The sequence below is a fragment of the Mya arenaria genome, chromosome 16 (assembly GCF_026914265.1).
Source record: "Mya arenaria isolate MELC-2E11 chromosome 16, ASM2691426v1".
NCBI classification, from domain to species: domain Eukaryota; kingdom Metazoa; phylum Mollusca; class Bivalvia; order Myida; family Myidae; genus Mya; species Mya arenaria.
In genome coordinates, this window is record NC_069137.1 from 11,602,796 (window position 1) to 11,627,311 (window position 24,516).

At 32.6% G+C, this 24,516-nt stretch overlaps 1 protein-coding gene across 1 annotated transcript in view; it reads right to left on the bottom strand.

The window, feature by feature from the left end:
* LOC128222524 (uncharacterized) overlaps positions 1-23,869 on the bottom strand; it is a 31,389-nt gene extending 7,520 nt beyond the window's left edge. The window contains exons 1-5 of the mRNA XM_052931571.1: positions 23,743-23,869; positions 22,629-22,740; positions 20,342-20,468; positions 19,971-20,087; positions 11,068-11,412 (exon numbers count right to left, since the gene is read on the bottom strand). Of these exons, the coding sequence (XP_052787531.1) occupies positions 11,068-11,412; positions 19,971-20,087; positions 20,342-20,348 (469 nt within the window). The 5' untranslated portion in view covers positions 20,349-20,468; positions 22,629-22,740; positions 23,743-23,869. The remainder of the gene's footprint in view (positions 1-11,067; positions 11,413-19,970; positions 20,088-20,341; positions 20,469-22,628; positions 22,741-23,742) is intronic.
* Positions 23,870-24,516: the final 647 nt, after the last annotated feature.

Below are 24,516 nucleotides of genomic sequence, written 5' to 3' on the forward strand. Positions count from 1 at the left end.
GTTTTAACACTTTCTTTCAGAAAATCAGTGACTGTTAGCCTTTGATAAATTAACGAAGCGTGAAATAAATAACAAGGTCAAGGATGACAGTTCAATTGAATCGGAAAACGACAATATAAACTTAACTGGATTAAAGAAAGTTATATAATGCTTTTAAACGAGAGCATGTGATGTTTTGAATTTGACAATGAAATACAAAATTCGCGAGCACGAGCAACATCATTGTCTAGATTCCTGGACCTGAACTTCGTTATCAGACGTTGATCACGGTGATTGACCAGTTAAATGCTATAAGTTAGTCATTATTTGCACATATCTATGCTTACAAGTGTTCATATTGATACATTGTTAATGTTATATGTAAACACCTAAGTATAGCATGTGTAAACTATCATCTATGCTAATGATGTTGCACAGTAAATGTTACTGTAAGCCAGGTAAGTTTTAACTCGACTTGTATTTGATTATGTAAAGCTCAGTCGGTTTTTTTCGTTATTTTTACGAGGGAAACCCCTGCAGCTGCAATATTTTGGAACTTAGAAGAGTGGGGTTCATTTAACAAATAATAAGATTTTTTTATATTATATCATTTGTTAGGAGTAGTATGAATCATCAAACAGGTTTTAAGATAATATGAAAAACCCAGGAGGCTGGGACCCTCTGCATTGGAGTAAAAAAATCTTCTATTTTTCAGAGAATGCCCAAAAATATTTTGATTTAAGAGTAAAGACTGAATCAGGTGAATAATATGAATATTTTATGGGGTATTTCATTTAAGTTATACTTAGAAAAGTGAATTAGGGTGTTACTCTTTATGATTATCACTCTAAATATTAATAATTACATTGGACATAATTGGTTTCGCCTTTGCCAACCCGACTGCAGGTTTTGATATGTAGGAAGTGTTTCGGCTAATAAAATGGAAGATTTTAATATCTACTTCATCATCATATTCACTACAATTCAATAATCACATCATTCGAGCGGAGTATTCTCGCGATATTGATAAAATACAGAGCGCACATAGCAGTCGGAAAAGCTTTTTACAAAAAAAACAACAACCTTTTTTGTTACAAAAAACAACAACCTTCTTTTGTACACATCTGATAAACTGGTTGAAAGCAGTCAACAGTTGGGTGTTTAGATGCTTTCACCACCTAAACTTTTTGTACTAAATTAATTTAATTATATTTCACTTCAGAGAAATTTCGATCATATTTCGATTTCTTTTATAGTTTATACATGTAATGGAACAATCTGTAAAGAAAACATAGATTCTCTTTCAGCCAAAATAGAGGGAGGGTGAAGTGACTTAATTATTCTCAAACGTCTGTATCTAACTCGGTGATTTGATTAATTATACTTTAAATAAACAGGAAAAATAAATGAGATCATCGTATTCATGGAAGCAGTTTATTAAATAAAATAGATACCCGATATATGTAACCTTAGTGTTCAAAACTATATTTTGTCCATTGGGATGGCAGTACTTTTCAAATCTGGTATACATTTATTAAGGTAAATCAGCATTCAGTAGTTATTGATTTAATGAAGTGAATCAGTAGGTATGAACAGAAGCTGGGTCAGTTGACAAAATCTCATCTCAAACACTAAGCTGCTAAATGGTGTGTATGTCACATTAAGACTTTTTATTTTGGTAAATTCAAACTAATACACTTTAACCATAACATAAACATTACATAAAGAGACACATTTAATACAACAATTAACAAATAAAATAGTTAATGATTGGTGACAAACTGTATTCATGTGCAGTATATAGCTAATGAAGTGAATATCACTGATCTGTATAAATGATCAAATTCATCATAGCTGATCATGTTTAATGTGAACTTCAAATATTTTCACTCCTGTTTTCTTTTTTCTTAACATATTTGTTTACATAATGGTTGCTGTTATGAGGCAGCCAGAGTCCCAGTTATTCTGCACTTCCATAGTGTACCTTAATAATAAATTGAAAGAATAGTTGAATAAATAAATTCTTAATAAATGCTTAGCTACAATAATGTTGTGTTTTGGATTCTAAGTAATAAAAAATGTTAAGTCATCTGATATGATTTACTTTAAATTTCTTTACTGATATCCCTCTTTGACAGAGTGAAAGAATAATACTTAACAAGTATATTTCCAGAATTGAAATATAATATCATTCAAATTTCAAAAAAGCTTCTTTTATCTTTACACACATATTGCAAACACATGGAATCCAAAGATGCTTTAAACATTAACTTCAAGTAGTATTATATCTACCTATTTTCTATTCCTTAAATGAAATTAAAAAAAAGTTTGATGAAAATTTTAATTGAATATGTATTCACCTGTTCTGTTTGTGTCTAAAGATTACCATATGGATATGGTTAATACCGGAACACATTCTTCTCAGACTTTCGGACAGCTGGACTTCCTAAATTGTTCAACTAAAAGAAATAAGTTGTCAAAACACACACACATTCATTTCACTTCATGTCAATGTAACATTAGTTAGTAACTTATTCTGCACACAATAACATGTACATAAAAATTGTATTCTTTAAATAAGCAGTGAAATTATAATTACTTGCTTTAATATTAGTGTAGGTCTATTTTTTAAGAATGTATTATTGTGGACAAGTGCATCAGTAACATTCATCCATGGGACAAGATTAAATACATTTGGACAGTACTGTATTGCATTTATTATAGTACAAATACAATGAACAGTTACACACAGGTTAAGCAGCACTTACCATCCATGATACCTGATACAGTAAATGTTAAGATATACGTCTGTTCTGTCTGGTTCTGTATGTTGTAACCCACAGTTTTTCTCTAGCCAGCCAATCAGGGCACTGCTTGCAGCGCCCTCTCATTCTGTGATCACGTTGAACAGTGACCTTGACCCCACCAGCCCCAATATCGAACTTGACCTGTATCTTCTGATGTTACACCTGTGTACCAAAAATTTTTCAAATCTGTCAAGCCTTTCATGAGTTATAGTCCGGAAACCGTGTTTCTATTTTTAGGAACAGTGACCTTGACCTTGGCCCCACCAGCCCCAATATCGAACTTGACCTGTATCTTCTGATGTTACACCTGTGTACCAAAATTTTTCAAGTCTGTCTAGCCTTTCATGAGTTATCGTCCGGAAACCATGAAAACCAACAGACCGATCGACCGACGGACAGACCGACCGACAGACCGACAGACCGACCTACCGACAAGCTCACTCCTTTATACCCCCTCAAACTTCGTTTATGGGGGTATAATTATTATAATTTACATTATTATTACAATATATTGGCGAAATAAACACTTGGTCTCCGCCAGGGCCTGGTTCACACATCAACTATGATGATCTACAATAATTTACAATATTAAAGTAACCTGCGAGGTTAAGTATGCCGGGTTGAGGCTCGAACCCACGACCGCCGGAACGCTAGCACGACGCTCTACACAACTGAGCTTACCGGGCGGCTGGTTCAATACGATTTTGTATTTACGTTTCATAATCCGGTGTTTTTATCAAACTGTTCATTCCAATAAATTTTTTCCAAGCAGGCCTTACAGAGTATCTAATGCTGCAGCAGAATTATAACATTTGTACATACGAAATGAATAAATAATGTAATATTTTTGGTGAAAATGAAAGTGTCAGTCGACTGGACATACAGCCAGTTCATAACTTTTCATGGACACCAGAATAACCCGTTAATATTATGGTATTAAACTATTCATATTTAATATTTTACTCACGCTTATGTATCCGCATCGTTTATAATAGGTCAATAGTTCGCAATATTATGATCATATTGGAATTGTTTTACTAACAAACAAGTTCAATTTTCTAAGACGCCATTTTGTTTTTGGTAGTGTTAATTACGGGAATACTTCAGTAAGCAATGACACTTAAAAAAAAAACAGTTAAAAGAAAATACAGGATGGAAAGGAATATTTATTATAAACTTAATCCAGGCAGTAGCAATCGGTTTACATCAACAAGTGACGGAAGCCGGTGTTTACCTCGTAAATAAACGGCTACTGCAGCATCCTAAAATGGTTTCCTTTTAATGGCATTTGGTATACAGAGAGAAAAGTAGTTTCGGAAGAAACCCTGAAAGTTTCATAAAAACAACACCATTCTGAGAATACGAATTTGCTATTTTTTGTAAAATTGCCATATACTCACAGCTTAATTCGGCCATGACGTTTAGAGAAAACGTCAGCTTCGTGTCTGCCTTCGACGTAACGAGCAATTTCATTGGCTAGTGGAGAGGTCAATCTGAGGTGACCCCTTACGCGAAGTCCTCAGATCCACATAGCGTAACGTCGTGAAGCGTGTATTGGAGATCTGATTTTAATGAGATTGCATGACTTGTAAAGGGACATCAGTTTAATAATTTTACTAATCTCCTCCATTGCGTGGAGCAGATTAACTCATATGAGACAACTTTTAACTTTTCCTGGCTATAAAATAATCCTTTAGATTTTCTTTTAGCTGCAGCAAAATTACGCCCTGCAGTAAGAAATGAAATCTTATTTATATCACTGTTATTTAAGGACAGTAAATGCTTGGCTTTTAAAATTAAATCCTTGTTCTTTTTACAATTTTCATCAAACCAAGGATAATTGTATCAAGATTTTGAAGCCTTTGTGACATATGTTTTACAAAAGCACTTAAACGATATATCATACACAGTATTCGAAAATGTTTCCATACATTCATCAGTAGACAAATTACTAGACAACAAATTGGTATCTATTTCATTAAATAACTGGGAATTGTTATGTAAATTCTGTAATATCCCTATGTTATGTATCTAACGAAATAGGCGGCATGGCGAAAGGTTAATTAACGGTAATTAAGGGAGGTGCTAATTTTCTGAAGGCTGTTTCTTTGTGTCCGTCCTATAAATATGATTAAAGTCGCTTTAACAAACTCATACCAACTTGACCAGTAATCTTCAAATCACTTGGTTTATACTTCAAACGTAGTTTGATTTCATAAAAGTATGCTTAACAACTGTGAAAGATTCAGACACTATTGGCACCTTCTTCCCACTTATCTGAATTTCGAATGTCATCGTTAAACTTGTGTGAATGTGAATGACTATAATCATGAATAAAACTGCACACGTTTTTCAATCGTTTCACTATGTTAAGTATTTTGGTTGTGTATATTTATTCTGCCTACTTATAGCAATACATCTTCTTTGAAAAACACTGACATTTTGGGACACTTAATCCTTCCTTTGTTTTGTAGTATAATTATCTCTAGTTTGTCTATATGCCACACTCTAACCATATTTGTAATATCCGTAACTAAGTAAATGAATTTCACACATAACAAATTACATTTAAACAAACACTTTGCGATTAACCCTTAAATAAAAACTAAATCCAATTTTGTTTTGGTAATTTACAATAATATATGTTTTCAAATACAGACGCGAATAAACGAACGAAGCTACTGGTACAAATTATTCATATTTTTTTAAGTCAAAAAAGGTCCATAAATTGCTTTAATGCAAAAGAGAGTTATCTTTCTTGGTTATCTAAGAAAGTGGAGTACCAGTGTATACACTGTTGATGCAATACATCAACAATTTTTGAAATATCACCTATGTGTGCTTACATACGAAATCTTAACCAGAGTGTCTAAGTCAAATATGAAATTCAAAATGAAACAAATGTGTATTTGAATGGAAATTCTCTTATAATCTTAACCAATGTGCTGTGCAAGGAATGCGCATTGTTTAAACATTTAAATCAGAAAATGTTGTGTTACTGTCAATAGGTTCTCTAATCCTTCTCCTAATTGTCAGTATCAAGACACCTTTATCGATATTCAAGACCTATGCAACAACTGTATGGACTGTAACATATTTTCATGATTACCTACCTTTAATTAAAGGGTGGAAATATTGATCTATATAATCGCAAAGTATTTTTAAGTGGAAAGGAAAAGTCACTGCAAAATAGAGTGGATGTCAACTGATCTCTAGGATTAAGCACTATTCAGTTTTTAATCAAAAAGAGATTTTAAGCTGGAGGTCATAATGACCTCGACCCACTGACGTCAAAATCTAGAGGATTCATCTGTAAATCCTTTCCATCCAGCCTACTAAGTTTATGATCTCTGGGCTTAAGCGTTATTCAGATATTGATTGGAAACAGCAGGGACACACAGACTTACTTCTATATTCAGCTTTTAGAGGACATAAAAATCATTGATATTTCTTTAAATGCACATATTTTAACTTGAAATTGACCACATCTGCTCAAATATAATTGTAAATAGTACAGTTTGTTTATATATGTAAAATTTAAACTACAGGATGCCGCAATGCGAAACCAGGTCTTAAATATGGGCAATCAAAAAGTATAGCAAATGAATTTCATGTATGGGTAAGGGAAAAGTAGCCTTAATTATTTTGCAAAATCATTTTCTATTTTGTGTTACCCCCACAAAATCAATTTAAAGCTATCTCTTCACATTCACACCAAATCTTATCAATATCCATCAATTATAACGAAATGATTTTTGCGAAAATCAATTTCCATTTCTTGTAATATTGACCTTTGGTGACAATCTTTTGATATTGAAATATCGCGCCAACCCCCTGAAAACAATACCAAGCTAGCTCTTCACATAAGCTACCTACACATGAAATGTATAACTTTTTCCTTTTTCAAATTGTATTCAACACATACACAAAACAACAATGTTATAATACATGAAATGCACTAAATCCTTAAATGATGCCGAAATATTCGGCAAATCTGTTCAAACATATGTTTGTGACTCTATGCTTTTTATAGCATGAGAATAAAATGACAAATTCATTTTTAAAGATATGCATAATATCGACATGTTCTCGTCTACTATCGCTGATGAAATATGCGTTATATATGCTATAACCTAGAATATTAGGTTTAAATAAAAAATATTCAGGATTAGTAATATTATATCCAAGTACAATATATTCAATCTTTCTTATATTCTTGTTTACCCCGTATTTTGAAAAGGCATTTGAAAAGATCTGCCAAACAGAGTTGACTGCTAAACAATCTATGAAAACATGTTCATATGTCTCAAACGTGTTGCAAATATTGCAGTTTGGTGAGTTACTCATACCCCACTTATGCTTTATAACGTTGCACGGAAAAATGTTGTTTAAAACTTTTTATTTGAATTGTATTATTCTGTTGTCTGGTATGGCATAAATAGTTTTATAAAATGAATCCCAAGCTATTTGTTTATCAAAATAATGTTTCCAAAGGCGATGGACATGAGGTTTGATAACCTTGTCCTTAATCAAATACGAATATATATCCTTGTTTGTCAGCTGTATAAGTGATTTATTATTAATAGTAATATTTTTATTTATTGACAGTCTTGATTTTTTTTTATATTTCGCTAGAGGTTATTCGTAACCAATTTTTTGGGGAAAACATGTTTTAAAATATTTTTTTCTGATATCCAAGTTTGCCTATAGCGTAATTTTGAAATATTTTTCCCCACCAATTACACCGTCTTCATTTAATATATCATTTGCATAACATATGTAAATATTAATCCAGTTAAGAAAAAATTAGTGATTTGTTGTGAAATTTAATAAATTTGTTACCCCAAAGAACTTGGTTCCTGATGTCATAAACACGTAATTAAATCTCTGTAAAAGGGAGATAATTGACTGATTTCAATGCTTTTAGGACTATCTAAATTCATAGAAAATACTAGAAAACCCTTACTAAACTTTTGCATCATATATTAAGGTATAACTTTCCAATGAGCTTTTTCTTCTGAATTTAAATGTTTCACCCATTTTATTTTTATTGAGTGAATGTAAGATTCTAAATCTATCATATTTAAACCACCGTTCATTTTTGCAGCAATAAGCGTCCTTCGTTTTATTTTTTTCATTTTTGATATCCCACAAAAAGCTAAATATGATTTTGTTTAATAGTTTTATCACATGATTCGGAACGACCAATGCATGAAAGGCATATGTGAATTTGGGAATAAGTAGCTTTTTTGTTATTTGTATTTTTCCATAAAACCTTAATTTTCTTTTTGACCAACCTTGAACTATCTCTTTGCATTTTTCTACTTTAGAATCCCAATTTAAAGATGCGCACTTTCTCGGGTTGAGACCAAAATAAATCCCAAGTGTTTTATTGGTTTATTTGACCAGATGATATTACCAGGTTTAATAGAAAAGTCCTTGGCTTTACCTATCCACATACCTACCGTTTTAGTTTTATTTAACCTAAGCCCGGAAAAATTACCATATTCTTCAATTATTTGTAATGCATTTTCAATATCATGTACAGAGTTTGCAAAAAGAGTCGTGTCATTTTTTTTTTCCTCATTATTAATATCATTGGCTTCTAGATAATTTAGTTTTTTTTTGCCAATGCTGTTATTTTATCTCGGACGTCCTTTGATTTATTTTTTGCAAATTCAATGGATTTATCTTTGATCTCAATTTTCATCAGTTCATGTTACCTGCGTCAATAATTGATTTAACTTCTTTTTAAATACTATTATTCATATATATATATATATATATGTATATATATATATATATATATATATATATATATATTTATATATACATATACATATGCTAGTGGTGGTTAATTCTGAAGACAATATCTTCAAATAATATACATGTGTCGTACATGAGTATTTGTATTTCAAAAACGCCTTGTATTTTAAGTAAGTTCAAAAACATGCGTATTTAATAGAAGAGCATGCGATAAAACATGCGCCGTAATCAAATCATAAATCAAAATCATAGTCCGTTTATAAATGCAGAATGCCATATAGTTCGAAACAAGCAATTAAAGTATCACTATTTTTTCTTTTCATTCTTTTTAGTTGTGTCCGATCTGTCGTGTATAATTTCAACAGGTGTGGGAGGAGAACGACTATGAGCGTGGCCTACTTTTCCTTTGTTAGGAGTCTCGTGCCTGTTGTCTTTCCCGGCCTTGTTTACAAATTTGCTCATTAATTGCTGGCGATGGTCGTTATGTGCGTTCCTCGTGGAGGTACCAAATTTATAACTATTAACTATTATTACTTAAATTATTGGGCGAAAACCATTTTTTATATTTATGTAACAGTTGCCTTGACCTTGATCCCAACTCCACAAAAGCAATACCAAGCTAGCCCTTCACTTAAGCTACCTTACTAGTAACTTTAATTACTATCCATCTATGCTAGCCTATATTTTGGGGCGGAAACATTCGTTTCCGCCATTTTGCTATTTTTAGTAACGGTGACCTTGACGCCTTGAAACGCAATTGCAAGCTAGTTCTTCACATGAACTACCTACATATCAGCTTTTATCACTATCTATCATTTCTTACTTTCTTACTTAAGTTATTGGATTGAAGCCATTTTTTTTCTGTTTTTAGTAACAGTGACCATGACTTTGACGTCACCAATTTAAACGTCATCCGAATGTAGCTCTTCACATGAACACATAATTTCATTAATTTCCATCAATGCTAGCTTAAGTTGTTGGGCGGTAATCAATGTTTGACGCCGACCCGTTTGTCAGCTCGCCGAACGACATTCCCATTCTTATAACCTGGTTTTAGTTGAAAATCTGGTTCAAAATCGACAACAACAAACAAAGAAAGCCACATTCCAGACAAGCAAACAAATTATACAAATAATACAAAACTAACATAAAATCCAACAACAGTTACTGCAACCTTATTATTACCTGCATTTGTCTTGAAAAAAAATTAAAACGAAATGTTATCAATCTTAAAGTAATTCCACTTTGGCCCCCCAAATATGTTATCAAAAAAGAATATCGAATGTTTATTCCATCTGAAAAGGAATGTTTATTTCCCTTAAATTATTCGAAATGACATGAACGATTTTAACCTTATATTTGAAATGACTTGTAGAGATAAAAGTTTATCAGTGATTACGACCCATTGAAACCCTCCATTTAAACCGAGCATACAATTATATTTTAGTATTCGTTAAAACAAAATGGTCAAATGTACCTGCCATAAATAAACCTTAACTATTTTGCCATGATTTGTTTTTCTAAGTATGCATTATATAATATAATGCAACTTAAAGGGACAAACTCAGTAGTCTAAATTTCAAAATTAAACCTTGTTTAGAAGCAAGGGCTAAAACGCAAATGAGCTAGGGACACAAACATTTTAACACCATATTCACAAATACATACACCACAAACATAATGCACAATCATTAAAATAACTTGAACAATATAATTGTTTAGGATTGGTCAAAGACACAATTATACAACATTTAGGTGTATGCTATCAGATCAGCAAAAGCACTACACATGCAATGATTACAATGATGACAAAGTTGATATACAAATAACTGCATAATTTTCTTCTACAAATGCGTCACAAGATGGAACAATCACTCATAATTCAGGAAATATTAATTTCAATCGATCGCAATAAAAAGTAAACTTGTAGGTCTTTTTTGGATAAATAATTATTACAATGCATCAATGTTAATTGTTGCTCTATTAAGGACTTTAATGTGCATAATTTGTGGTAGCCAGTAAAATTGGATTTAAATTCAAATGAATTTGTATTCTCAAAGTTTATGAGTTTTAAACTTTTTTTTCTCGAAAGCTGCGCTTATTTGGCCAATATGCCAAGAAAATGTGGTTTATACTAAAAAGGGCAGTTGTTTTAAAAGGTTGTTGACAGTGATTTTTACCTATGACCTGCTGGCCTAAAAAATAACAGAGGTCATATAATGATGAAGACGACATCTCACCACTTTTGACTTTTGGTGAAACATCAAATATTTTCCATATATAGTTTTTCATAAAACATCAGTTTATAAGCTTTATCTTTGAACTATTTATCCCAAAATCAATAAAGTTATTGCTATGGTCTTGTTGTTTATGGTTTTTAAGTCAAACCGTTCGCAATATCTGTTTTGACATTCATTTAGACTTTACAGATGAGCGATTTTCATTTGAAAATTTCTTAAGTATGGTTGATTTGGAAACTAACCATTGTACTCTTGAACATTAAACAGGAACTAACCTTTAAGGATAAATATCCGTATCGATGGGTCCTTGCAACTTTCAATGGCTTTTCCGTCAATCAGCACTTCTTTCATAGCCTTGGCTTCGGAGGAGATGTAAACTATAGCCGGGGTTACACTTAATTTGAAAATAGTGAAGATGCACTGTTGTTTACTTGGTGTGAAAGTTATGTTATACTGGTTTTTATATGTATGTGCAAGCATTCTCGAACCATCGAAGTATGTATCGCAGATGCCAACATCAACTTCATCAACGCCAAAACTGAAGATGTCCTTCTCTTCGTTGGAAGTGACTTTAATTTCAAATCGGCCATTGTTAACTTCAACCGTGCACATCTTTTGTTCTGAAAAACAATGTAAATGTTAGCCTGAATTATAACTTATTTACCTTTAAACGATTCTTTATCATAAACATTTATGATACACTTAATATCTTGTGCATTATGTCGTATTTACTTCATAGATTAATATAAGCGCCCCGGGTAAAAATGTTAGACGCACTTCGGAAGCTCCCTGGTGGCACTGATTTTAGAATGCTAATGCCCTGGCGCCGGAACACTACAATTGCCTGGGTCTACTATAAAACAGCAAGATAATCAGACAATTTCTTTCATATTTTAAAAATATTTTAAATTATTTAAAACTAAACTGAGAACATTTATGGTTTTGTATACGATGCGATATTTCTTGATATGTAAGTGAAACACTACAGACAGAAGCTCAGTAGCCGACAGTTTAAACATAAACCCTGTTTAATGACACAGGGTACACGCCAAACACAAACAATCACAGAACAGAATCATGGAACAACAGCACAAAATTCCACACACCACAAAGTACATATATTATTTATGAACAACTAGGTTTGTTTATCAAGGACTGTTATGTACTTCTTTAAACCGTCAATAAAATGTAAACTCACTGAGGGTTTAAACCAATTTGTGTGCACAACCTCACTCTTATTCCAATAAGGCAAAAACGGAAATGGTAAATTTCATTAAAGCATGCATTTATTTGAGGAAACTTAATAATAAAACAAAACTTCAAGGTCTTCAATGATAAGGGATCCCGATTTATCTGCAGACGAAGGAATACAATTCAGAGTACCTTATGCATTTTTGTTTTCAAAGATATGATGCAGTTATTGTTTGAAACTATGAAAATAGAATCAACAGAAGGTTTAGATCTACAAGGACGCCATATTCAATTATATATTTTTATGAGGAATTCATTATCAAAAACCAGAAGGCATGTACGCTTCAAAGTATTGCCTTTATATCCTCGGTTTAACTAAGATCACAGCAATTAATTGAGTCCATCTGCCCAACTAGCTGCTAAAACATTTTAGTTTTACTATTTTTTTAAGAATCACCATGGAAATCGGGACGAGCAATACTGTTAGCTATCAGCGATTTAAGACAACTATTGTACTTTGATATAATATTATAATGACAATTAACAAATTTTGAGATAGTTATCCTAAATTCTGCACATTCAGCCCTTCTGACTGTATCAGGTGTACCGAATTTGATCTTTATTATCTGCCTTTACTTACCTGCGACCAAAAAAAAATTCAAATTAAATGCCATAATTTTAATACATATGAAGCACTAAGCATAAAGGAATTTGGAGGTACTAATGCAAGTATGAAAAGCAAGTTTAACAAATCGCATGTGTAATCCATATTGAAAATGGCAAAACTATCAAAGTATATTTATGGCACACTTTTGAAATGAAAATGTTGAAAGACTGTAAAATATCAATACATTAGTGAAATTTCATTTAATATATCAGAACAAATAGTATAAGTTGTCACACAACTCATTTGCAATATTAATGCGAAAAACAAAAGTAACAAGATCAGTAGCAAAAAGTTTAAACATAAACCCGGTTTAATGGCACTGGGTAAACGCCAAAGACATAGAACATAAAAACAAAAAATTTCAAACAAGAAACATGGAAGAACAGCACAAAACTCCACAAACAGCACAGTACATACACACTATACATTAAAAACTAGGTATGTTTATCAAGGATTGTTAGGTACCGCCTTCGAACGGTCATTAAAATGTAAAATTTTCTGGGGGTTTAAACCAGTTTAAGTGCACAAAACTCACTTTTATCCCAACAATCTAAATAAAGAAAAAAGGTAAATCTTATCAAAGTATGCATTAACTTGAGGAAACTAAATAATAAAACAATTACTTATAGGTAAACTCCAAGTTCTTCTATGATTAGAGATCCCAATTATATCTGCAGACGGAGGAATACAATTCAGAGCACCTTATGCAAACACTTTTCAAAGATACGATACAGTCATTGTTTGAAACTATAAGCATCACACACAGTCTGCCATATAAAATAAAAGCTTTAAAACTGTGTGATCATAGAGTTTCATAATAAAAAGCATCATTGAACCAAAACTGGGAACAAATAAAGAAAACATTATTAAAAATAAAAGCGACATATATTAGCTTATCTTTTCTTCCAAATGAATACCTATGTAAAGTATTTAAAGAAAATGACGCCACATGCCAAAACACTCAGAGTCAGCAAAAATGGTTTTAAAGATAACATAAATTAGCAAAATCTTTAACAAATCAAAGGACTGAAAGCGTAGTTATCTAAAGGCGCTATATTCAACCCTATATTTTGTTTCAGGAATTCATCTTCAAAAACTAGAAGGCAAGTACTCTTCAAAATATTGCCTTCATATCCACGGTTTAAATACAATCCAAGTAATTTATTGAGTCTATCTGCCCAACAACCTGCTAGAAACATTTAAATTTTACGATTTTTTTTTAAAGCCTTACCATAAAAATAGGGATGAGCATTACTATTAGCTAGCAGCGATTTAATACTACTATTGTGATTCGATATACGATTATAATCACCAGTAACACATTTTGAGGCAGTTTTCCTTAATATATAATATCTGAAACCCTGTTTAAGAAGTTTTTTCGTCATAAGTTTACTGCGACAGATGAAATTTTTGACATCTGTACATATTCTAGCAAATCTTATCAACTGTGCAATAAAATACGATGGTGAACAAGGAACATCTCCATCTAAAGAAGGGTAATTATTATTTAAAAATTAAAATCATTAATGTTTATCATAAAGATTGATACTCAATACATCTTCCTTAACTTCGAGTTGCCGATCTGAATGGGATGCTTTTAAATCGGATTTATTAGATTTATTCAGTTGCATTTGTGAAGGGTAATTGAAAATTATCTGTAAACAAATAAGTATCTAAACTTAGTATATCATAAATATATCTAAAAGTGCTATTGAATTTATCAACAAGAGCGAGATCTCCAGACTTAGATAATTTCAACATATATTCCCTTCATAGCAGTATAAAAAGAGGTCTGCAAGTAAAGGTGCTTAATTGGCACCCATTGGAATGCCAATTGTTTGCTTATATAAACATTAACCGAATTTTAGAAAAGTTTTATTAAGTACAAAATTTAAAAAAAATCAATGAAATCTGTGCATGTCCAATGTATATATTTATCTGAGCGATCATTTATAATAACAGCTTTTTTAAAATTTACTGCCTTATAAGTAGTTTTCTTCATCGCAAAAGTTTTTTCGATCAGAGGAGTCAATTTGTTTGTAACTAAAGATTGTGAGATTGTGGAATAGATGTATAAAGCGTTGACAAGTCATAAGTTTTAAGCACTGAGATCTTATACCGTCTTCTTTTAAAATCATTAACTAAATCTAAAGAATTGTTGATAGACCAAAATAGATTAATTCCAGAATTCTCATAAACTTTACTACAGTATTTTTTCACATGAAACTTAATAGAAGTTAAGCAAAATGTTAGTAAAATTGAAACTTGTTTAGAAGAAAAAGAAATTGAATTAACAATAAATCATGATTTATACGGATTTCTATGCATTTTAGGTAACCAATGTATTGTAGGAATGTATTTTTGATCATCATTCAACATAAATTAAACTTTAGCATTAGAATCAATATGAATTTTAATAACACTTTCTTCATCGAGTTGGCCCGGAATGTAAGTTCTAGAAAATTGTAACTCTTCAATTATAGTATTCACATACTATAACCGTCAAATTATGATTACATTATTAGCTGCTTTGTTTTTAATATAGAGATTTGATATCCATGATCAGCTTTGGAGTTATCGAAATAGACTTTGGGGGGAGGGCCAATGGATTACTGTTGAAAAATCTATTTTCTTTTCTATTAGGTACAATAGTTTACTCATCCACGGCATTAAGGCATTAAGTTAGACCCCTTCAGCTTTTACAATATTTGGATAAAGTGTCATTTTTAATTTACATGTATGGAAATTAATTTCAGATGCTTTCCGGTATTTAGGACCATTATTTAGCAGTTTTCTAAGGAGACTATTTTTAATAAAGTAAAATCTCCTGTAACAATATGTCCAACAGTGTCATAGCAGCACATGGAGTCATACAATCTCAGAAAGAAGGTGTATTTGCAGAAATGTTATCTACTGATATAACTTTATTATAATTAAATATGAAATTTCTTATAGGCTTTTTATATTTATAACATATCATTGGCATTTAATTATTCCTAAATTATTCTGGAATACATTTTTCTACATTTCTATTTTTAAATAAACCATTTAAATTGATAAGATATATTCCCTTGTTGCTAAAGGAAAGTTGGATACGATATCTTTTGCGTGTATCAAGATTCTCAATAGTGGGATGAAGGTAATGTTTCGTATAATCATTAACGATACAAGCGCGTTTTTACTTTGAATCTGTTCTTAACTCAATTAAAGTGTCACATTTATAACTCATTAAGTAATTTTAAAGTCAGTTTTAAGTATATTTATTGAACTCTTGATAATTGCTTGTACCCTTGGCCCCCTTGACTTTAATGAATATAATATGATGCTTTGCTTTAAACAAGAGGAAAGACGATTTGACCTAGCGACCTAGTCTTTGACATAAAGTGACGCATTGTCACAAATGCTCAAGAAAACATGTAGACAAGTATTCTGACAAAGAACGAGAGGAATAAAAGTTGTCTTATGGGGACTAACATGTAAATGTACCATAATACTGAGAGCCAAAGCCAGGCAATATTCCTCATGTGAAAGTGTTATTAAGAAATAAAAGATCAAAAGTACAACCAATTCAATAATGTGTGTAAACCTTCCTTTGATAGAAAATGTGTATATGTCGAAATAATTTCTCTTAAATGCAAGCATCATGACAGTTTTGTTGTGTTAAGTATTCTAAGTTACTATTGAGGCAATCATAATTAGTTGTACAAGTCCCTAAAATTAAATGAATTGATCCTTATTACCTGGTAAAGATTACAACAGTAACGAAGTTGATACCCATTCAAACCCTGTGACAATTATATTCACAACCATTAAATTCATTGTTCCTTTTTGACAAAATTCCAAACTCAAATATTAAATGACCCTACTGGAAAGTTATGTTAGGATTAGGACGATACCAGTTCTTCCGGTTTATTAAATAACGCATAATGCGATAACGAATCAAATATGTGTAATACAACCGAAAAAAAGTGTTGTACCACATTGTCTAACACATAAAATAGTGAATGTATGGTAAGTAACATTTGAATGGATTGTTTGTGTTCGAAAGATTATCACCTTTCACAGTCGTTTGCAGTAGTTGTGAAGCTCTGGGCATACGGCCCACAGAATATTGGCCGAATAGTACCAACAGGCTGGGTTCAGGCGGATAAATGATGATGCAATCACATAATAACGCCATTATATACTTTTCATAATTTTCAATTATTATAAATTATATAGCAATATCTCCAATTGCAGAAGTTGTAGCAAAATTCACAAATCTGTAAATTATTATATTTTCATTCTATTTTTCGTGTAAAGAAGAAATATATTTTATAGTGATAAAGAACCCGATTGGCCTAATGCTGTATCTCGTAATATCGAACTATTAAAAAAAATAACGTCATCCAGGTTAAGTTCATTTCCATTTATATCGGCAACATTTACACCGATGTCTGATGAAAACAAAGTCTTAAAATGGTAATATCAATTCACCGCACCTAAAAAAAAATTCAGATTATTTAAATTATTTTCTTTCGAAACAATTTTGCAGTATTAACATTTTTTCAACATTTGAAAATTACTAACTCTCATATCGGAAGTGTTTTTGTTTACACATATTGTTATATACCGGTAACACTCGTATGCAAATTAATATGAAGATTATCAATATTATGACATGAACTAAACTGCGTTTCTTTTTTTGCATGCTTGCACTCTGAATCGAACCATTCCTTATGCCTTGGAATTACTATCCTTGATTTCACTGTATTAACGAATACCACACTACACAGATCAATAACGTTTTCTGATTTATCAACTTTATCATCATTATTAACGTTATCATAAATACAAGACTCTAACGATTGAAATATACCATTTTCAAAATATGCATATAGTTCTGCAATATAATCAGGTTCTGTACCAGTGTTCAGACCATACCGTTTACTAGGTGTGGAGTTTAATGCTCACTGGTATTAATCTCCTTTGGGAATGCATTCGGTACTGATAGTGTCATGCGGTTTAGGGACTTTTTGCCGAAAACTTCCAACAGGTTGCTTACAGGCCGTAATGAACTTGTCCATTAACCGGGTTTATGTTTAAACTTCGGCTACTGAGCTTGTTTCTGTAGTTGTTCACATAAGTATTGTAGGAGCATTCAGCGGGACTATGGTACACAATTTTATGATAGATAAATGAAGATACAATCACATTATTATGTCTTTGTTATCTTCAACATTCATTGATACAAGACTTTTAAAAATGGAATATACCATTTTCATAGCCTGAAAATATTTCTCTCCAATATATCTTGGTTTTGTATTAGTATACAGATTATAATTGTAATACGTGTTGCATTTATATCTTATATCCACTCACTTAATACGTCACGTATTGGAAAACAAGAAAGCAAGGGACACAACGCAAACAGGTCTAGAAAAGAAACAGTACTTAGCAAAACATCTACCAAAAGGTCATACCATGGGCAAATGCAGGACATGCCAGCCAGATATCCCAAAGTGGATAATAAAAACACGAGCATTTAATTTGTCAAATCAACAAATGCATTAACCGTAATTTTGTTAAATGTTATTAAACATGTTAACGTCAAATTATAAAAAGCCAGTTAGACTGTGAGGTCCTGCTAGAATGTTACATTTTGTCATTTGAGCATCATCTGACGCTTTTCTCCCCATCTCACGGGTCAGAATGAGTGACCCATTCGCTACGCAAAATATGCATACTCTTTCCCAAGTTCAAGAAAGAAATCCAAAATAGGATGAACTGTCAGCAAAAGCCTGGCTTTTTGATTAGCACCTTTTTGCAGGTACGATGTTTTAGCTTGGAAAATATACAATTAGAAAATTTCTTCATTCACTAATAAAAACATATTGTCACCACATTGGGTGGCGTTCGTTGTTGAATACACTAGTTTCACTGAGAAATCCTTGAAGACCCTTTATGTTTTAGTGATGTTAAATTATGTTTTTGTTCACCTTGTTGACATTTACAACCAACAGATTGATAGAAAACAATTACAAAATGCTACAAAACCGAAAGTGTAATCCAAGTTTATTCAAAATTAGCTTCCACAACGCCATTACGGAATTAACTTATCAGGTTACTATCTGAATACCTTAGTTTTTATGTAGCTTTAAATACTAATGATCTTCATTTTTAAGAGGTCTTTGGTTTAAACAGTTTTCCATGTTTTATAGTAATAACAAGAGCAGTCACAGACTGCCATGGAGTACAGTACCTCCTTCGAATAGGAAATTAACAAAAGGGAATAACATTTAAGAATACAGAAATTGAATTATTGGTTTTGTTCTATTTCAGTTACAGTTAAGTGGCTATCAGCTACTGTGCTTATGATAAAAACAATCATTAATTCAGTGTCCGAAATTGGCGGTAGTCCTTTAGCCCGTGGAGTCCGATTTCCCGCAGAATCTAGCCCGACCGGGCTATTGTTTTCCTTCATGCCAATTAAACGCTTAAAGCATCGTGTTTTTCATTTGATATCCATTTATAAACGCTTATGTATTGTATTGTTCAATAATGTATCACGCGGTGGGCACAGGGCTCATCCTATCAGGCGACTTGAGCGACTAAGTTGCCCTGTCTACGGCGAATTTGCTATTTTTAAAGATGAAAGAGAAGTCCGATTCGCCGAAATTTACGGTGACCAAAAAGGGATATGTTCTGCGATTGATGGATGCAAGCAATGATCTAAAAGTTGTTTGATTATCAAATTAATATATATATATATATATATATATATATATATATATATATATAAAACACATTTCAAGGTTAAGTGAAAAAGTGACAAGTGAGTATCGCTCTGGAATATAAGCAGTAACTACATGACTATTAGCAGCAGTCAAACTCAATGGCATCCTTATTCCGTCCATTATGTAAATTATTGGATATTTTCCGCGGTTTCGCCTTGAAAAACAACAATGCAAACAGTATCAATATATTGATATTTTATTTATTTCGTTTAAATATATTGTATTTATGAGTTTAGTATTTTTACGCGAAATAGATTGTTATGTGTCTGAGTAAACCAAATATGTTGTAAGTTCTTCCCTACAGTCTTTAACTATTTAACCGACTTAAGCGGTATCCATTAATAAGATTAACGTTATACATTGCGTCGGCTTAAACTCACTTGGCCATAGATAACTTGAGACCAATTTTAAGCGTTTCGTTAAAAAAAAACTACGGCCGTTTATGTGCAAAAATGTAAACGTGTATCCCTTTGAAAATAAGCCAAAGAAATAAGGTCCCGAATGACCAGGGAGTAAAAATATTGACACATAAACTTGATCGTACCTGTTTCAGTATGGCTTAGGTTTGATCCCTTTATCCTGATTCTGTTGCTTTTGATAGATAAACCATTATCTGCAAACGAGCATTCCCATTCATCCCCGTTATGCATTGACGGCTCCACTATGGAAAAACAAGCTTAATGGGACCATCATATCAGCGTACGACCAAATATGGCAAGATTCATTTTAGTTCAATGTCCGTATATCATTTCGAAAAATACATTTAAAATGATATTTACTCAAAAGTATGTATTCGAAAAAGCGATCGGACGATACGTTTGTTGATATTATGCCCCCCCTTGTAGATTAAAATTCATTAAATATACGAGGAACATAAAATATGCTATCGAAATCTATAATGTATATTTAACATACCTGTCATCGTACAACTATACACGGTTATATTTAAACACAGACACTTCGTTAAAACGGCAGCTCAGGAGGACTTGTTTCACAGATATTGTTGACATAACCAACGGAGATGACCTTTCGACCTTTGTTTCTACGGATAAAATTAATTTTTCATTTAAATTGAATTAGTATGTGGGTTTTCAATCACAACCCCTTTATACTGCATTTTCCCATAAGAATGTAGTACCATGGTTTCTTATGCATGTAGAACCATGGTTTAAAATCCATGTAGTACCATGGGTTATAAGCCTGAAATACCATGTTTTCTTGTGCATGATATACCATGGTTCATTAAGCATGAACATTCATGGTTTCGTTAGCATGAAATACCATGGTTTCCTTAGCATGAAATACCATGGTTTCTTTAGCATCAAAAACCATGGTTTCTTTAGCATCAAATACCATGGTTTCTTTAGTATTTCATTAAATACCATTGTTTCGTTAGCATGTAAAACTATGGTATCTTAAGCATGTAATTGCATGGTACCTTAGCATGCAATAGCGTGGTGCCTTAGCATGTGGTCAAATATGTACACCATTGCTCCAAGGTTTAATGTGCAAACATGTTATTACTTGTTTCGGCGTGCAAATGTTATATATTTCTGAAAAGGAAATGAAACGTGGTATAGAAGAAATTAAGACAAACTACAGTGTGTTTTTGCATTAAGTGGGGACGGGGGAATGTCGTGGTTGAAATATGTGAGGCGCATATCATTAAGCTAAAAAACTAAACAATTCATTCAATTAATAGGATCCAATGTAATGAACCTCAGTATTGACAATGGCAATGGGCGTTATTGAACTAGTAAACTACAACTATGTTCGGAATCGCAGTAAAAAAGCCTATTATTTTTAAATTGTCATAATATTCGTCAAATACGATTTCAGGGATGGCGTTAGTTGTGTTTTAAATATCTCAAACGCACACCAATACTTATGCAGATCATAGTTAAGTACCTTCCACAGTGCAAAAGTCGTTTGACGGACCAAAGCAAAAAAAATATATCCAAATCTACTTTATTTTCAGTTTTGAGGTTAAATGTTTAGCATCCATAGTACATATAAACCTTGCAACATGTATTGGTGCAATATGGAGTTTGCAATTTTTTCGAAAGGAGATTAACAGTTTCAATAAAAAAAAACATTAACAATTTTACGGATATGATTTTAAAAAAAGGTCAGTACAACCACAATTGCTTTGAGATATTTGCTGTTATTGTAAGAAAGATAATTGCAGTTTTTTAGCCAGAAAATGAATTTAATCCATGTTTTTCATAAAATTTTTTTATTGAATATCATTCCTATTTGAAAATAAATCATCAATAACTCACAAGACATTGTTTATTAGGTAGTTCATATTCAACACAAAAACATAGTCATACGTTCGACAGACATTTCCGAAAACATTCAAATGATTGTCATCCAAAATCTTATAAAAGTTTCAATTGTAAGAACCTTTTTAGATTTGTTAGAGGTTTTAGTTGAACCCAATGAATGCGGGTTGAGGGGATGGGTAGCATGTGCCATGTTCCGCCCTCAGTTGTTATTTCCGAGAGAAGAGAGGCATGTGCCAGATTACGCCCTAGGTTTTCAGCTCCGATCGGAAGGGACGCATGTGCCAGGTTACGCACAGAGAGAAAGGGACGCATATGCCAGATTGTGACCTAGGTATTCGGTTTCAAGGGAAAGGGACGCATTTGCCAGGTTGCGACCTATGTTTTCGGTTACGTGGGGAAGGGATAAATGTGCTAGGTTGCGACCTAGGTTTTTAGTATGGGGAAATGAACACAGGCAACAAGTTGTGCTCTAGGTTTCCGGTTCCGAGAGAAAGTAGAGCATGTGGCAGGTTGCACCCTTGGTTTTCAGTACGGGAAGAGGGGACTCAATTGCCAGATTATGCCTTAGGTATTCGGTTCGGAGGTTAATGCGGCCCATTCGCCAGATTGCATCTAAGGTTTTCGGTTGGTAGAGGAAGTGTAACATGTACAAATTTACAACCTGTGTTTAAGGTAAGAAATGTACAATTTTACAACCTGTGTTTAAGGTAAGAAATGGTAGTGGTACTTGTGCATTACATCATGATCCGTTGAAATTAACAAGAGGGCGATGCCAGAGTCAAATTAATAACGCGCAAGCTTGCACTCATGTACAGACAGGAAGTGGCGCATGTAGCAGATTGCATCCCTACTATCATCAATTGCTGGATCCACCTCTGCGCTGTGATAGCGGTATAAAATGACAAAAGACGTACCTGTACCAGCCAACTGAGCGAGCCGTAACCCCGTAAATATAACACGTTAGTGTGATGGTTTGATCCTCAGCCATCCCAGTCGCAATCAGAATCGGTTTTTGTGTTACCAAACCTAAAAAAAACGTCAAAGCAGCAGACATAGCCACAACCCGTGTTGGAAATAATGTGAAAATATTTCAGATAAATCTTAGTGACACTCTGTTAAATAATCATTTTCAATGAGTTAATTGGCGATTTGACAGAAACAGATTAGGCTTTAACATGTTTTATTTGATTACGCATTAGCAATGACGAGTAGAAACTTAATAGTTTATTGATTGGTCCATTTTTACAATATACTGACTATAAACCAATCAAATCATTTCAATGTGAAAACCAGCCAGAACTTAATATATGGACAACTTCACCAAGTTTGATATAATTCGCAGCAGCGACCTTTTTACAAGGAGTCATGTTCACTTCCAAACGGGGCCTTTCAAAAAATGTAAAATATGGACAGTCCTAGTGTTTAACGGGTATAAACAGTATGTATTATTTATGGTAGCTATATACAGTCAGAATAAAAGTTACTAAGTAACCAAATGCAATCTCTTTAGAACATGACATCAAAAGCGACACAACGTGGTACTGAATAAATTTTGATATCATACATATTTAATGTCGTATTGGTAAATGGGTACCAGCAACTTTTAGCTTTTTAAATATTTCATTGAAACTAGTGCTGGTCTGCGTTAAAACTGATTTATTAAACGAGTGGAAAACAAATTATTTAAAATTATATTAATCAGTCTCGTTGGCAAGATGTTGGGCGAGCGTGTTGTTTTGTGGTGAGTATTACTTATTGAATGTAGTGACTACCGGAGGTGTATTATCGCTATTATTGCCTTTTCGGCCACGTTTAGGATTAAAATAATCAATATGTGAATTCTCAGTTAAAATCTATATATTAATCATATACAATTATTTCACCAGTTAAAGCCATTCCTATCATACTTTATTAAACGGCAAACGATTTAAAAGTAACATTTTCATTCTTTTTATTGTCGAACGCTTAATTATACAAATCTTATAACAGAGAAAATTAGTCGGTGACAAAGTATATGAATGATCTTACCTTTGGCAAAGAGAAACGCAATAAGACATATTAACGCCACAATACTCCAGCAAGGCGCCATGTTTGTATCATTAATGAACTCAACGCACATTATTAATTTTGTTACGATAACGGAATCTGAAACTAGCGATTTAACTGGCCTGTACAGGTTAGGTACATGCATAACACAGTATTCAAAGTGAGTGAGTTCTGAAGAAAAACAAGTAAAACAACGATGACGATGAATTAATTATTAGAGCATTTTTGCCTTCGATGGTGAAAACACTTCAGATAAGAAAATAAATATATGCACATTCATGTTCACAAAAAAAAAAAAACTTAAGTCCTTTTGCACGACATGCCCCGCACGGTTCAATCGGTATCTACGTTCGACATTATGTAACCTATCCTTGGGGGCCGCTCCAGATTTAATTATTAATAAAATCACGTTACTTCAAATCAGAATGCCAAATGTGTTTTTCAATCAGTAACGGCCATTTTATACATTTAATATACCATCTTTACATCTTAATATAGCGTACCTTTTTCATAATTGTCATGAAGCTGCTCCATTATTCATACCAGTCAAATGCCCGAAGACGTGTATTGAATTAAACGACAGGACAATTTAATTGGAAGTTATTAGCTCAGGTTCTCACTTTATAACAGAAATTGGTATATGAAATATTATGCTTTAGAAATTGAAATGTTTTGTAGGTAAAGGATTGTGTTCAAATGGCTCTTTTTAGAAAACATTTACCAACTTTAAGCACGTTGTGCTATTACGAAGCACAG